General features: G+C 40.1%; 1 protein-coding gene across 7 annotated transcripts in view; it reads left to right on the top strand.

Moving 5' to 3' along the window:
• Window positions 1–17,211, top strand: part of GRIA3 (glutamate ionotropic receptor AMPA type subunit 3) — a 260,360-nt gene that overhangs the window by 145,008 nt on the left and 98,141 nt on the right. For all 7 annotated transcript variants that reach the window (XR_005023809.2, XM_036880848.2, XM_036880847.2 and 4 more), the window contains one exon: window positions 7,824–7,877. Coding sequence is in view for 6 of the 7 variants with exons in the window: in XM_036880848.2 (XP_036736743.1) it covers window positions 7,824–7,877 (54 nt within the window). In the remaining variant the exon portion in view is untranslated. The remainder of the gene's footprint in view (window positions 1–7,823; window positions 7,878–17,211) is intronic.

Genomic DNA, 17,211 nt, shown 5'->3' with positions numbered 1-17,211 from the left:
TCTAACTTAGCTTTTCCAACTAACCATTTCAGTCACAATTTCTTATGGAACCTGGCTACCATCACAATGAATGCCCATAGTTGGTCCAAATAAAAATCTTTTCTCTAGTGTGTAAGCCCTGTAAAACAGCAAGACTCTCCTGAAATCAAGAGAAATAGCCCTCTGACATACACCTCTCTTTGTTTTCAAAATAGCATTTTCTTTAAGTTACCTGCTTGTCAGGTTCCCACTTATAAAAATCACAGGAAAAAATTCTTGAGGTGTTTAGTTGGAGACAAAGTGCTTTCCATCTCTAGCAGGTTGTAAGTTAATCATTCTCTTCTCAGTTGTTCTTTGTACATATTTCTGTTCTCACAATTCTCCTGCTGTGTTACAATTGTCTGATAACTTGGCAGTAACTCCCACTCTCATTTTGAGATTCCCCAGGCTAGGGACCAGGTTTTGTTGACCTGTCTTTCCCCAGTGTCTGGCCCCAGGATTGGCACAGATCAGACACTCAATACAAGCTCACTGAAAGAAAAAATGAATGAAATATGTTTAAGAGATGCCACCCTTCCATCCACTAGAGACTTAAATCCATATGGTTTCTGAGTCCAGTGGTTGCAGATAAACTGGCCCTCAAGGTAAGATTGGCTGATTTCTTTAGTGTAAATACTCCCGCCATGGCTAATTTCGAGCTAACAATGGTTTAATAACTGGCTCACATTCTTGAATATTTAATAAATCAGCTTTCAGGAGCCCCCTGTTTGGGGCTGAAAGTCTCTAATTCTGCCTAGAGCACTTGAACTGTTAACCATGTCAGTGTGATCACAAAGGTGAAAGCTATCAGAGTGGGGAAGATAACATCAAATTCAAATAGCCAGAGTGAAAGACCAAACCCAACCCAACATTTATGAAGTAGGAGAATTCTGGGCTTTGCCTCCTCCCGTGAACCAAGCCTCTATCATTTGTCATACATTTGCAAACTGAGATACACTTACATGACATGACTCCCAGAAAAAGAACAAACCTGCCAGGAAAGCAGCTCTCTCGAAAATTGAAGGCCCCCACAATATACTGGGTTTATGAGAGATACTTATTTATATTTAAGGACATAAACATGTTCAGCCACTTCCTTCAGCAATCAGAAAATCTCACAGATAGGGTGTTGAATGCTGAAAGCATTGCACAGACAGACAATGCCCTCACAGAGGCGTAATCGGGGAATTCTAAGGAGAGCAGCTCATTCGCCACATCCACACATCATGTTTGTTCCTCTTCCCTCCCAGCTTGGAGACTCCATCCTTCTGAGCTGAACCTGGGTCTCCAGACATTCTACCAGCCTATCTATGGTTCAGTTTGGCAGACAGTAATGGAGCTAATATGTAAATGGCAGGATTTGAATCCAGAACTATTTGACTTCAAGGTTCATGGCTCTTTTGAGCACATTACCTTTAATAAATACCTATTTGTTCCAAGCTTTAAGGGTGATTCAGATCACATTTATAAAAAGAGTTAGACTCTGACTAGTTTAAACACTATAAGGTGTCATTTTAGGTCTGATGCTAGAGTTGTTGATCCTGATAAATAGCTAAAGATGGGAAGGTGTGGGGCCTGGGCTAATGAAGGAAGTCTTGCCTTTCCCACCTATCCCCAGGTGGTTGTGGCAGGAAACAACACATATTCAAGTGACTACTCAGCTTTATGCCAGATACTGCCATTCCTTTTTTTCTGAAAATCCAAATAATGAGTTCTCTGACACTCCCAAGCCTTCTATTCACCACCCATACAGTCCTTCCAGTAGGTCCTAGTCAGACATTCAGGATTATAGTGCTTTGGGCCCAAACAGCTTTTGAAAATCTACAGAGAAAAGAAAAAATGTATATAATTTGATATTTCAGAATGAAGTTGTAAATATTAAACCAAAAGTTGCTGTGGGAACATAAACTAGTCGACAATAAATTTCATAGAAGACTGCATGAAAACCACTGTTATTTAAAATGTATTGTTTAAAATAATTGTCACTAATTTGGAGGAACAGCCAATACAAAGTGCAAGAGGGATTACAAAAGTCTGACATAAACTTTATGTTGAAGAGAAACTAAGTCGTTTTGGCTGTATTATTCCAGGTTGACTACTAGTTAAAATTACCCATGCCTCACCTCCCTGAAGAAACATTTAGAATATTTCTAAATATAAATAGGGTACTGTAGCAGGTCTTCCAGATGAGGTACTCCAAGAAAAGGCACAATGTTTGAAAACACAATCATTTTACAGGAAGTTAGCTGGTGGAAAGGCCCAGGTCTTTTAAATATTTCGGATAGGTCCTGCAACCAAGGACTCGAGCTGATCGAAGTTGCTGGGCTTCCTGGGTGGGGCAGCACATGTAAATTGCCTTAGGAAATGTTTTTGTAAGTTTCCACATTTGTCCTTTGCATCCAGCCCCAGGCATTACTGGCTACCTCCCCAACTCTGCCCATCAATATTCTGTGGCCTTACCAGACCCAGGAACCTTTGAAAGTAGATGGGGATCCTCTTAAGATTCAAACCATAAGACAAATTAAACTTATTTTATCAGGACAGGGAGACACAATCTGCATCTTCCTTTCTAAAGACACGGCTGCTTTAAGGCACTATTTCCTACCACCCCTGGTCATACACAGGAGGATTTTCAGTGACGTCTGGATAAATATATTTTATTTTCATACAGTTGTATTTATTTCCTTATATGTAGCTTCATGGATATTATTGTTTTGGACACAGCTAAATTTAAGTAAAGGAGTAGCTATAAAGATAAATATTAAATACATAATAGAATTGTGGTATGTGGCTAGGACACACATCATTAAGGAAGTTTGTAAAGGAATGAAATATGAGAAATACTGTTTTAGAGTTACTACAATGAGGTGTTCCACCACAGCCAGCCAACAAGCACTGAAATGGTCTCTTAACCCTAGGAGCAAGAATAATCTGTTGCTCCTTTAACTAACTTGTGACCATTTTTTGCCTCTTATTTGTATGTTCTCTTTGCCTGCCCGGCTGCTTAGCATTATACCTTCCACATATTCCATTCAGTCATAGTGAATACAATATTAAAGACTGGGAAGCGGAAAACTTGCCAAAGACATGTTCTTCAGAGAGATCCTTGTCCTCCAATCGTCACATCCTAGTATTTTTCTTTAACACCTAATTTACTTGCTTTCTCTCTGCATAAGCATCCCCTGTAGATAGTATAAACACTGATGAGATTTCTTGGTTATACTCCCATTTTCCTCCTTTATGAAGAGCTTCAGCCTCTCTTTCTCCCTCTGTACCCTCCCCCTGCCCTCCCACCATGGGGCTGACTCTGTTACAGGTGACTGGCTCCTCTCTGCCTCGCTAATCCAGCACATTTATTCAAGTCACATGACTGCAATGTGAAGTACGGTCATTCAGTTATCTGGAGCATGTGTGTGCAGACTGAGATTATTAGAAAATAATTCTTACAGAATTGACTTCTGCTATATATTTACTAAGACTAAAGCAATTTAGTAGCTCAGGGTTTTCACTCAAGAAAATGAATGCCTTTTATCATATTTGATGGAAGATTTCTTCTGGGAAGTACAGCATATTCTAAGGCTGATTTCTGTAGCACACCACCATTTAACTCCCAACAAAGCTGAAATTAGATAGGTCACCATAGGACAAAGGTATCTTTTTGTAACTGAGAGAGCAGGATAGGGAGGAAGGCAGACTAAAAAAAATGTCTTCTCTTTGGACATAAGGAATGTGTTCTAATAGCTTTTTCTGAAAGAGAAAATGCCTATACAATAGGTAAATCTGGTGAATTAAAACCAGAAACCTCCCCCATTTCTCTCAGCCCCCTAGATATTCTCACAGTGCCTCAAAGAGAAACAGATTAAGGTGAATGGCAAGGCATGCTGTATACTCAAAGCAGGATCAATCTTTATACATACATCCTTTTTTGGTACCGATGTACAAAATCCAAACATGGAGGTACTTGGGTCTGCAAATAACCTAATCTGCATACCAGATGGATCTGAGGGGAAAAAAACATAGACACTTTTCCACACACATTTTTTTTTAAATGTGAGCACAGAAAAACAGATGCTTTTTGCTCCCAAAAGGTCTGTGGGCCTCCCTCAAGTAGTCTCAGGGAGCAATTTAACTTCAGATTTCTAAAATTACAAAAATGTCGAGATTGAGCATTAAATTGAAAAAGACAGGGCCTCTTACATACATAGACAACCAACTGAACATTTTCTGAATTATTTTTAACTATTCAGTGATACCCACCCCCATCACAGATAAGTTGATGGGGGAGTCAGTCAATAAGGGGATGTCTCCCCAAAATGGGTAGGCTATGATTCACTAACCTCTTTAACAAATAAGTTAATGCTGTGCTATACGCACAATCCATGAGTTCATACAGAAGAGCCTTTTTCTTCTGCAAATGAAACTGTTGCTTAAGTTTCAGGGAATGAAAACTGTGACATTTTTTCTTTCAGATCCTATTTGCGAGGGTAGAAAAGAATTTCCTTAAAACAATGAATTGTATCTGTGCTTTACACATTTCCCCTCATTACATTTATCATATCTGCCATCATATCAAGCCATCTATCATCTCCAACAAATCTTGTAAAGGCACAGTGAATAGAGTGCATGGATTTGGAAACTTGGCGTTTCTGCCTTAAATTTCACGGTCGACTGTGAAACAGCTTTTATACTCAAAGCTCACAAACTAATTCAGAAAGAGCTATTATAATTACTGTAAAAAGCAAAGTTGAAAACTATCTTGGTTACCAGAGTCATTAAATAACTAAGGGCACAATTTATGCCGTGCTCATCTATAACAGATGGAAAGAATAAAGATTCAGTACTGAATATGAACCATTTCCATCAATACGTCTTTTTCAGCACCATGTTACCCTCATCCCTCCCATCCCACCCTGACTCCCACAGCCCTGCACCAAAAATTCAAACAAAGGTAAGACCAAGAGCAAAACATGACACTCTTTGCAGGGAGGCCTCCCTCTGCTCTCATCACTACAGTCACTGAAGCCCTACGTAAGATTTCAAGATCACTGAAGTGTACTCTCCTAAGATTTGGCACTGAGCATTTCTGATGGAAACCTTCCCTAAAATGTATTACACATATCCTGGGGTTTTTCAGCCAAAATCACTGAACGCAATAAGCCGTACCCTGATGGCTCAGGCACTCGCCGCTAGCATCCATGGTACTGTTCAAGACTGCCTGCCTTTTTTTTTGTCCCCTCCTTCTCCTGTAAGCCAGTCTGTCACTTCCTCTGCTGCTAATGTACCTCTTTCTAATATCACTCCCTCCCTCCATACACACCCCTTGTAATTTGCCGTTTTTCATCTACTGTGAACTGGAAGACCAAGGCTGGTAAGAACTGTATGTTAAATAAAGAGTTAGGAAGGTGCTGAAAGTAAGGGTGAGGGGAGTAATTACGGCCTTCAAGGCAGCAGCTTTGTGACACCTAAAGGTTCTTATCTTTAGATAACTTTCCCATCTCTTCCAGTTGAAGCTAAGTTTTGAAAGGGCGATGTTGTGAGTGAGCTACCTTCAAAGAAGTGAGTGTTCTGAACAGACCCTCTGGGCAGGGACTAGGCAGGTATTCCAACAGCTCCATGTTTTTCTGAACCTAAGAAACCATGCCTTAGTGAACGGTCCTTTTCCACAACGGTGGGATATTTAACGTCACATAATTACATAATGCACATCCCAAACACTTTCATAGATGTTACTCAGTTTGATCTTGATAACAGTGCTGAGGCAGGAAGGGCCAGGCTCACTGTCCCCAATTACAGGTAAGGAAATAGAGGCCAGCAAAAAGTCGAATGATTTGCCCACAATCAAACAGTGAATACACGACAAGGCTGGGCTCCCGAGTTCTCCCTGGGGGCTCTTCTCACAATACTGGTGTCCTCCATGGCTCCCCTGCCCCTTACCATGGTGAGGAAGACTTGGTTTTCTCCAAAGGTGCTTCCTTGTTTGTCTCTTGGCTGTGCCAGATGTCCTTAGGAATCTTGCTCATTTTTCCAGAACTCAAAACCCTCTGATTTTAGTATGTTGAGGGTTGTCAGTGAATTAAAAATTCAACAGATGTATGGCCCCATCTTGCCATCAAAAGTTAACAAATGTCGCTAGTAAGGATGTTTCTCATAAGCAGACACTGAAAAATACATCCCAGAAGATACCTAACAGCCCATTTTGTGTCATGGCAGTGTGAGAAATCACCTCCTCAAGACATTCATTAACCTTTCATTTCCTCCATAAATAATCAGTCAGAAATGTGGCTCATATTTTAAATTAATCGAAAATAGCCCACTCACGCACGTGCTCTCTCGCTCTCCTCTCTCTCTCTCTCTCTCTCAGCACACTTGAAATGACTTCTAATGCCAGCATTAGAAGCTTTGAATACCAGCATGGTAGGCATATTTAAATAAGTGTTTTTCCACTCCTCTGGGCCAGCTCAAAACCCACCTCCTCCAGGAAGCCTTCCCTATACATCCCAGCAGGGCTTACATGCCTCTTCTTCCTCTTCTCCAAGAACCTAGAGCAATTATTGGTATAACATTCTGCACATATTAAGAAACCATGTAATGTACAGCCAATACCATGGGTTCTAGAAACTAATACTCCTAAAGTGGCATTAGCTTCAGGCCTATATACAAAACCTGGTTCTGCCATTGGTTGTGTCTTTAACCTCTAGATTGTCCCCTCCTCATTCCCACTCCCTGATTTCAGCATAGTACTTTGTACATAGTTGGTACTCAATAAAATGGCATTTTTAAATCATTAATTAATCAGAATTTTGGCTTTACTTAGCTATCTGACAATAAGCTTATGTCAGCTATTTAGTCAAAACTTCCAACTGCCAACCAATATATTTGGTTGGAAAATATTCAATCTGCTTACATATTTTGAGATAATCAAAATGCATTTGGTAAACTATAAGGCCTACTACGAATACAGTGTTACTCGTGAAAATTGTGGTAAGAATGATGACCCTAAGGGAAGATTTCTCAACGTCAGCCCTACTAACATTTTTTGCCAGATAATTCTCTGTTAGGGGTGGGGAGGTGTCCTGTGCACTGTAAGATGTTGTCCTCTACCCACAAGATGCAAGTCACCCCTCCCAGATGTGACAACCAAAAATGTCTCCAGACATTGCCAAACGTTCCAGAGGGGGAAAAAAACCCACCCCACTGCCCTAAGGTGTCGTGTTCAGCCCCCAAAGATCTAGAGATGGTCACAAGTCTTTCATAGTAAGGCAGGAAAAGGGAGGCAAGCATTTAAAACAAGTTTTCAATAAGCAAAAGTGGCCTTGATTAACCTGGAAATCCCATTAACCCCATTCCTTGAGTGTTCTATTCCCCCATTCCAGATAACAACAACAAAAAATGTTCTGTACGTTCTATTTTCTAATTTGTATTCAAAGTTCGGCCCATGTTCAACAGCTACGTACAGAAATCCAGTTCATAATGCGGGGTCATCTGCTTCATCACTTAAGTGGCAATGATGCTACTGACCTGGAAGTTTAGAGAGGTTTTTTTTTTCCCATTGTTTTTGACTTTGATATTTTAACTTTGATATTAGCAATTCTTCCTGCATTCTCTGCCTGGAATTGAAATGTGCAAAAAGAAATCTGGTCCAATTAACTGTGATTTTTACTGTATATGAAAGACCTTAACACTTTGTTGATCATTTCAAAGTAATTTGCTCTAGCCCATTGATTGACTATTGCACATCTCAATGATTGCATAATTGAAAATGTCCTTCTTAAATAAGCAATATTTCTTATTTCTTCTTTCTGCAGGTTGTAATCCTGGGGAAACATTCAAGAGGTTATCACTACATGCTTGCTAACCTGGTAAGAACGAGCAGAGTTTAAGTTTCCTAGGGCAATGTAGTCTATTTAGTTTGTGTCATCCGTAAGAAATACACGATGAACCTAATGCGCTCTCTAGCTACTTGGAGAAATGAGGCAGTAAATTCCAAAAGTTGAATGCAATAGTCTTGTTTCCAATTATCACTGTTTTACCTGTGACGCTTATATTCTCTCCTCATTTAAAAAAGTAATAATTTGACATGAGTATTCACTGATTATTCTTAGATTCAATTTGGATTTGAAGTGCAAACCATTTTATTCAGGCTCAATATATATAACAAGAAGCAGGTGGTGCAGGCAACTGATGCTTTCCCCAATTAACCCAAGTAGATGAGCAGGTCAGCACTAGATCTGTAAGCAGACCACTACCAAATCTTTTCAAACCAGATCCCAGAAGCAGGTTTGAATACAGAATGTTAAGTGGCCTGGTCAATGTGTACTTTTCTGCTTAAAATAAAACACAACTTGAATCTTTGCCTTCAAACTTCCCATGCCTTTAAGATTTCTGACATTCTAGGAGCTGATATTTCATTTAGGCTACTTTATAGCTCTTTTTTCTCTAAAAGGACAATTGGTTTAGGAATTTAAAAAATGGTTTCTATATCAGCAATACCTTTTTGGCAGAGGTTTGAATAGTATTCTCTCTATGAAATGAAAGAGAAATGTTAAATTATCACTATGATACTAAGAATCTACTAAATTATTACATGAGTTCTAACCCCAATTGTGTTTCATTAGCACAACAGAATCATAATCATTATAGAGCTCTTAAACCAAAAGAGGAGCAACAAAGATGAAAGATTATTGTAATTATATTCTTTTATTTCTTAAATCAAAGGAAAAAAATATTAAGTTTGTTTTAATAATATTTTTCAAATGAGAAAGGAAATATTACTTAAACCTTTGTCTTAGGAAGTGTGTTCATTTAAATGCTTTATAAGATAAAGGTCAGAGCTCTTAACCTTTGTGCGTGTCTTTCTCCAATGAATGGCTCAAAGTGGAGCACTTCAGTCCATTTGGGGGATAAGCGAGTCTACTCTATTAGGAAGAGCAATCTTAATTCTTAATTTACAGCTGAATACATTCAATTTGTTTTTTTCAGGCAACAGATAAGTAAAGGATGTTTGTTGCCTTCATTGGAGGTTAGACCAGGGTGTCACAGCAATGCACCAGAGGCAGTTCTGATGGGTTTTTATTATTTCTTCCTCACCAATAAGTATTTTACTTCCCCCTTTCTTCCTTCCTTCCTTCTTCCCTCTCCCTTTTCCTTCTCTTCTGTATTATCCATCTTAGTGTCTACCTATCAGTGACAGTACATAAGATGACTTTAGGTAGTGTACTCACACTTTCTTACTATAATGGTAATTTTTTTATTGAATATGCATTGGAAAAACATAAAACTAGCCTAGCCTATCAAATCTAAATTTGGGGGATATTATTACTTCATACTGGGATAAAGTAGAAATTTAACAACACATGGCATAACTTAATGTGTCAAATGTGACTAACAGTAGCGTGGGGGATAAACATACAGCAGTCAGTTTTTTGTGTATGTGGTTGGGGTGGTAGTCGCTGACAGAAGTTTGGGAAAGAGCACTGAACTGGGGGTCAGACAGTTTCCGTTGTCATGCTGACTTTGCTACTGGCCAGCTCTGGGACCTGGGGTAAGTCATTTTACTTCTGTGGGCCTCAGTTTCCTTGCTGTAAAACTCAAATGGGAGTGGGGAACTCACTGATGTATTGGTTGGGTCTTTTGAAAGCAAATGTTAAAATATAATTAGAAATGCCAGATATTTATGGAGAGTAATACCTATGGAAGATAAAAGGGAAAAGGAAAGTGGGAAGGGAGAGCTTCAGACCATAATTCAGATCTGATATTAGCAAAAGAGAAGGAAAGGAAGGAAATGTGATAAGAGCTTCAGACTGCTCATCGATCTCTGAGATAGTCTTGGCCGGCACAACTGGGAACTCCAGTGCAAAGATCTCCATGTTACCCCTTAATGGTGAGCCATTGTCCCACTGCCTTGCTCAGCCACTGACTGGCAGCTGCCCAGAAAGCACACTCCTCCCACTTAAGAGCTGAGGCAGATCCTGAAACTGGAGGCTGTCAGCTAACTCACCTCCTTGAGGCGCATTCCATCTTAGAGGGACATCTGAGTCCTGCACATCAGTGACTACCTCAGTTGGCCTAGGATAACCAGATGATTTACAAAGACCTTCCCGTTCTAGAATTCTAAGGGGGCCTCCCTATTCCTACTGACAATCCTTCAGATGAGCTTTGGTTTCAGCTCCAAGACCCAGACCCAATAGACACAAAAGCCCATGGAGTGATAGAACTGCAAGAGAGAATCCCTAGGACAAGGTTAGGGGAAAAGAATGGTAAACTGAATGCCTAACACAGAACTCAGAATCACCAGACCTTGGAAGGATGCCTACCAGAAGAGCAAGCAAAGTCTGTTTCTTCAGAAATAATGTAATACACAGTGTCATGTCAGTCTGCACAGTGAAAACATGAACTCATTCCTCACGCTTTGAGCTCTCCCTCCTTCTCTTCCTTTAGTGACCTTCATCTCATTTGAACCCAGCCATGTTTCCTTAGGTCCCTGTACTCCATACCAAATTACATATGGACAACAGAGATAGGAACTGTCACTAATCTCTGATAAGAATAATGATACCGATTATCCCTACTATGGTTTCCACATTTTTTTAAGCAGATAAAAATACCCCAAACACTGCCACCAAAGATACACACACATATAAACACACACGGCAAACCCAAACTATTAAGAAGTTATTTAGATGGTCAAAAAAGGATAAGCGAAGCTAAGGAGATGTTTCAAGACAAGCCATCTGGATGAAGGCTGAGGACATATACACACGGGAACAAAGTCTAGTCTAAGTCTTTAGCACAGAACTATCGCTTTCTTCTACAATGTACAGTCAAAACCAGACATGCAGCTTACACGAGCTTTCTGGAATCACCTGCACCAGAGCGCCAAGTGTCCCTTTTGCTACTGAACTTTATCTATCTGGCAAAGACTTCTATGTGCTTTTACATGGACTATCCCTGGGAGCAATGCTAAAGTGAGAAGACTTGGGTGGTCCATGAATGCTTCAGTAAAGGCTTCTCACAGGTCAAGGTGTACCTTGCAGAGTGGACAAGCTACACAAAGTTCTAGCTTGTTGAAATCCCTAGAAGACACAAAAGATTCCATCAGAAGTGAAGGCCACAGATGTGATCAGATCAGGCCAGAAGTGAACATCCCAGTGATTGGAGAGCAAATAAGTCTCTTAAAATTCTGTATCAAATTGGTGAAGCCATTTCTTTTTAGGGGTTGTTCTGTAATTAGTTGTTGTTTTCTCTTCCAGGACTTTCTCTAAGATAATGTTTCTCTACTCCAGTGCCAGAGGTAACCATATAATCTGACAGTCAAGCAACCTCTCTTTTTTTCATGCCAAGGTCCTGAATCAGGAACCTTTGCACTGCATTCCCAGGCATGTTATGTACTGTGTATAATTTTTTCATATATGTCAACAATGATAGCTCAGTCATTATGTGCAGAATCTTAGACTAACTCTAGGCATAATGGGAGAAAAGCACTAGACTATGAACTAGGAGACAGGTTTTAATCACAAGAATTCATCAAACTAGCCTTGTGACAAACCAAAACTCTCTGAACCTGTTTCTTAATCTGTAAAATGGAGAGTTAGAACAGACCATATTTCCCAAAGTGTACTATTTGTACATGAGAGGATTTTAGGTAGTATGTAGCAAAACTTTTTAAACTTATTAGTATTTAATTTATATCATATATGTATTAGAACAAGATAACTATCCCTTCAATTCTGTGATATTACAGACACCATTCCTTGGAGAGTTTAAAATAGATATTTAGGTTAAAACACTTAGTCAATGCAAAGAAAAATATTAGGTAAATTATACTTCAGATGATTCACCTATATGCAAAAGAACTGTAAAAGTGATATATTAATGATTAAAATTGGGAAAACACTCCAAGGTCACTTCCAGCTCTACATTTCTTCCCTCTTGGAGGGTAATTTTGGACCGGGGAAGGCCAAGAGTGAAAATGTAGGCATAGCAGCTGGGTTAAAACTGAGGACATAAATGGAGGAGCAAAACCAGAGCCCTGTTCTCCTACTTAAAAATCAGCCCAGGTGGGCAAAAGCCAAGAGAGGTATGAGCACTCTTAGCTAAGTTCTACACAGAGCTGAAGGTCTAAAGGACCAATCAAAACAGTCCTGCAGCTGACACTAAACGAAATGGATCTGGATTGAGATGGTCCGACAACATTCCCCAAAATAAAACAAAAGGAAAAACACCCAGGCATTTGAGGTACTCAAGGGGGAACTTGAGCCGTAGTGGACTCCTTCAGGGCTGCACTAGTTCACCACTGCCTGAGGAGACCCAACAGTTTCCCTGCCTAAGGTGAGACTGATGCCTGAGTGGGGGACAGTTTTTGACCCTGCAAGTCAAAGGTAGGTAATGTCAGCTGCCAGAAGTAGAGACCACAGGGCAGGCAATCAGGCCACCTTGCTAGGGAAGAAAAGTGGAAGGAAGCTAGAATCTTAAGACTCCTCCCTGCAGTGTTAGCTGTTTTCTTTAGACTTCCCACTTACTGTCTCAGAACTCCCGCAAGGAGACACTTGTTACCTACCTACCTACCCAAGCTTTGTAGAGATCAGGAAATGGGATCAGAAAAAAGGCATGACTTAACCCAAGTCTCATAGCTTCCATTGTCAAGCTAGGCTTCCAGTCCAGACTCTTGATGGAACATCTTGCTATCTCCATTTTACTCACTCAAGCATCTCAGTGAGACAGAAGGCCAGCCCCAGAAAGGTCACACAGGAATATTTGCAAAGACACAACTGCATATGAATGAGATATAAACTAGAAACTTATGAGGGCAAAGTGATCAGAAAGAAAAGGGCTTAAAAAACAAGGACAGTTTTGTGAATCTGGTTTTGAAACTTGTCCAAAGGGCCAATATGAAGTGCATCATAACAGGCGCCAGTTACATCTCTATCACCCTGTTCTCTCCTGCCACATTCCCTCTCCCTCCTTCCCTTCCTCTCTCTCTCTCTCTCTCTCTCTCTCTCTCTCTCTCTCTCTCTCTCTCTCTCTCTCTCCCCTCACACACACACACATACACACACACTCCTCCTCTCTTCTGCGTTCTTTCATCTCCCTACTTTCTCTCATCCCTTTTTCCCACCCCATCTGCACCTTCCATATTATTAGTGTGCCAGGAAATAATGGTGAGGACTGTACCAGATTAACATCTAAATTTTCCAAATTTTTACTAAAACAAAGGCATTATTCATAAAACAGAACCCAAAAGAGGCAGCTGAGAGTAGCCTATGCTGGCAAACGGGATCTCTGCAGCGTACCATACATTGGAACATACTTGAAACAGAGAAGGGCCCACTTTATTCAGAGAGAAAACCAGTGCAAATGTGACTGAGACATACTGGTCTTCTTGCCAGTAACAATTGTTCCCTTCTGCTCCCTTCCCCTTCCAGGTGTTCTTCTGCTCTCTACTCCTTCCCTTTTTTTGTTCTTCCATTTTTAATGTTCTAAATTATAAAAATGCAAATGCTGAAAACCACGTTGTGATCATGGACACCTCCGTAGATGGCATGTAAACACAGAGCCCGGTGGGCAGGAGCATGGCCCTACAGGTAAAGGAGGTGGGCTTGAAGGGAAAAACTCCCACTGGTCCCAAAGGCCAGGAGCCCAATCACCTCCCCTGGGTACACAACTTCTCTGGTGGCCCAGGGCTTCCTTTCTTCTCCAAACAGACATAGGATACAGCAGCGCACCAAAGGAATGAGGAGCAGAGACCGGGCTGGAGTCCAGCTTCCTACCATGCATTTAGAAAACCACAGGCGCTTGTTGGCTTAAAGTAGCCAACTCTGACACTCTCATTCTCCCTGTCCAAAAATGCCCCCATTATAGTCAACCATCCCACTCCCTCTCTCCTCTCCCCTCCCCATGCTGCCTGAAGTTAACAAAGGAAGAGCACTTTCCACCTAATGTTCTAGCAAGATGAACTGAAAGAAATCTGTTTCTCCTCCAGACCCCCAGATCATGTCCTCTAAAACAAAAATAAATTCCTAAAAAACATGAAATAAACAAAAACAAGTTACATAATATACAAGTCCAATTTTTTAGTATTAGATTCAATAACCATTACGCCTTGTCCAATTTCCATAAGGGTTTATAACAGCTTACTGTCAATTTTTTTATATTATCTCAGACTGCTAACAAACAGCAGACCAGCACCTGTCCACACACACTTTGGGTAGTACTGCTCCAAAGATCTTTATGCTAAACCATTTTTTCTCTATACCACTTGTGTGCCCAACACCTTGTTCATTCCCCTGAAAGGAAGACAGAGAATGGTATCCTTAAGAACCTTGTAATCATATTGGACAGACCAAACTTGCACAGCTTATAACTGGGATGGAGACAGAACAAGTGCCAAAACCGGGAATGAAAAGAGGGCAGAGTATGGGGAATCAAAACTCAGCATAGTGTGGCCAGAGAAGGCCTTACAGAAAAGGTGACTGTGAGGCAATGATGTGAATGGTGAGAGTGACCCAGTTATATGAAGAATCAGGGGAAGTTTGCGCAGTGCATAGGAACAACATATGCCAAGGTCCTGAGGCAGAAGAGAGCTTGATACCTTCTCTGAACTGCCAAAAGACAATTTTGGCTAGAGCAGAGTGGCAAGGTCCAGATAATGTAAGGCTTTAGTAGGCCTGGTTAAGGAGTTTTAACTTTTCTCAACAGCAACAGAAAGTCATTGAAGAATTTCAGGCAGGGCGGGCAGGATGGGGGGGACATGATATGATTTTTGCTAAAAAAAGTCAGTGTCAAATGGGTGGATCTTATGTTAGTAAGATTATACCTCAATATTCAGCTGTTAATAAAGAAGACATCAGTGGCTATTTTTCCTACTAACAGCATTTATGTCCCCTTGTGATTATCTGTTTATTTGTACCAATAATTCTCACTGGACTAAAGCACTGTGTGGTCAGGGCAAGTTTGATATGGCTCACCACTGTTTCAACAGATAGCACTTAGAAGCTTTCAAAGGACGTTTGCTGATTGGATTAGAGAATGAAACAATGAGGGAACAATAAAAACAACCTATAATCAAGTGATAATTTATATGGTGCAATCTTCAACTCTACACATTACACCCTCCCAGGAGGAAGGACCTGCTTCTAGAAAGACTTGTGTCTCTCATTAGCAACCTTATAACTTGAGTCACCGCAATGATTATGCATTTCCCCATCGAAGCATCACCCAGATGAACAATCAAATGACACTGAAGGTAAAGCCAGCCTTCATCCAAATCATGAGATAGATACTTGTCCTTGGCAGCCTTCCAACCCTCATTCTGCTTTTATCTTCCCTATAGGCAAGCCACCTTTTTCCATTTCTCACCCATAACCTACCATCAACTCAATGAAAATCACACAACTTACCTTATCTCTGTTTTCCTCTCTATATAAACTGTCCCCTAAGAATAATATTATATGAAGGAAATCTCCACATAGTACCTTGAAAATAAGTGCTGTAAAAGTAAGCCTTAGATATATTATTTCCAACTCTCAATTGTCCACACTACCAGAAGGAAACTGAATCTCAGTATGCATAAATCAAAGGAGACAGGATAATATTAAGTCATTTGAATCCTTGGAAGATTGAATTGTCTGGTTCCACTCAAATCAGAGAAAATGTATGTTTGGATGCTAGCTGTGTAACCAGTATCTGTGTGAAAGCTCCCTTCGATAATTAATCAAGGGTAGCTTACAAGTCCCCTTACGAACTGATTTAGGCAGAGAGGTCCTGGTTGGTTTTATACTGAAGGTCATGGTCACATTCAGATGTGGGCAATTGAGAAGTGATACAGTTGATGAAATATAGCAGCATTTACAAATCAAAATGAGTAGTTCCCTCTCAAAGGAATAACTTCTGGAGATTATATCCATATTTCCAACACTGTCGTTGCCCAGAGGCAAATTGTTAAGTATAGATACTTAGAACATAGAAATGAGAAAGTAGAGTTTCAACTCGCCCTATCTGTGAGCTGTAGGATTGCCTCCAACCTTTCTCCACCTTCTCTAATCTCTTTTAATCTCTGCCTGGACACTCAGTTTACTAGCCCCACCAAAGGAAAAGATACCACCATGGCAGTTAGTCCAAAAAGCCAACAATTTCAACCAAACAGAACTGGTGAAATGCAAGCAGTACTAGAATGGGCTAAGTCTAGTCTAAGCGCACAAAAATCATTGAGCGTCTGATCATCACTTCTAGTTATTAAAATCCCTATGAAATAATAAAATGGGCTCAGCTAAAATTCCCCTTAGTGCAGCAGAAAATTTGGAACTATGGAGTCACTTTGAAATGATGCTGTGGGGTATACACACGTACTTATTACACAGACATCATGGGAAGGCATGCAATAATAAAGGAGGACAGAGATCAGCAGCAGTCCACAACATGCTTTGAGGGAATATGATAACTTTGTTTTGGGGCACGTTCTTTTTAAGGCACACATAGAAGGTGGGTTAACTTAGAATGCAGTTAGAAAAGGGGTTCTAGTGTGTAAGGGAGGCTCTGATTGGAGTCTCACTGGTGTCTCATTCAAAGTGAATTCCAAAAGAAAACAGAATTTGTTTTACAGATTTGAAAGCCACAAAATGTAACAAATTTATGGTGGAGGCACTATGTATGATAAATGTTATCCTCTTGAAAAGGTAGATTCTCAGAGCCCAACTATATGAGAAATATGACTATCTATCCCCACACTCAAACATTCAAAATTAAAAATGGAAAAAAGACAAATAAAATAAAGAAATTATAGTATCTTTGGTTAGATGGGAGATGCCAGAAAAAGAAATCAGTTTTCAAGCAAAAAAGAACTGCTATGATTCAGCGAAGAGATAGAGAGAAGTTGCTATTAACAGCAACCTGCTTAAGCAAAATGTGTCACTTTCCCCCAAAAAATATGAAAGAAACCTACTGGAACACATTTTGTTTTGGGAAAAAATATATTATTTTAAAATATATAATTTGTAATAGTATATATTTTTTAAGATTTTAAAAGCCCAGAGAGGAAATAGAATTCATGATCCAGAAATTTCCTTTGGAGTCGGACACAATAAAATGCATGTATTAAATAAAAGAATAGGGGTCTTCTGTCCTTTTCTGAGTAGTTGTCATTGGAAAAAGTGCTCAGGTCAGGCACTTAAAGCCTGAAACAAAAGTCAGAAATAAAAA

Source organism: Manis pentadactyla, chromosome X (assembly GCF_030020395.1).
Source record: "Manis pentadactyla isolate mManPen7 chromosome X, mManPen7.hap1, whole genome shotgun sequence".
Classification (NCBI taxonomy): Eukaryota; Metazoa; Chordata; class Mammalia; order Pholidota; family Manidae; genus Manis; species Manis pentadactyla.
Note: the sequence above shows the minus strand (reverse complement) of the source record. Positions and strands in the feature narration are given on the sequence as shown.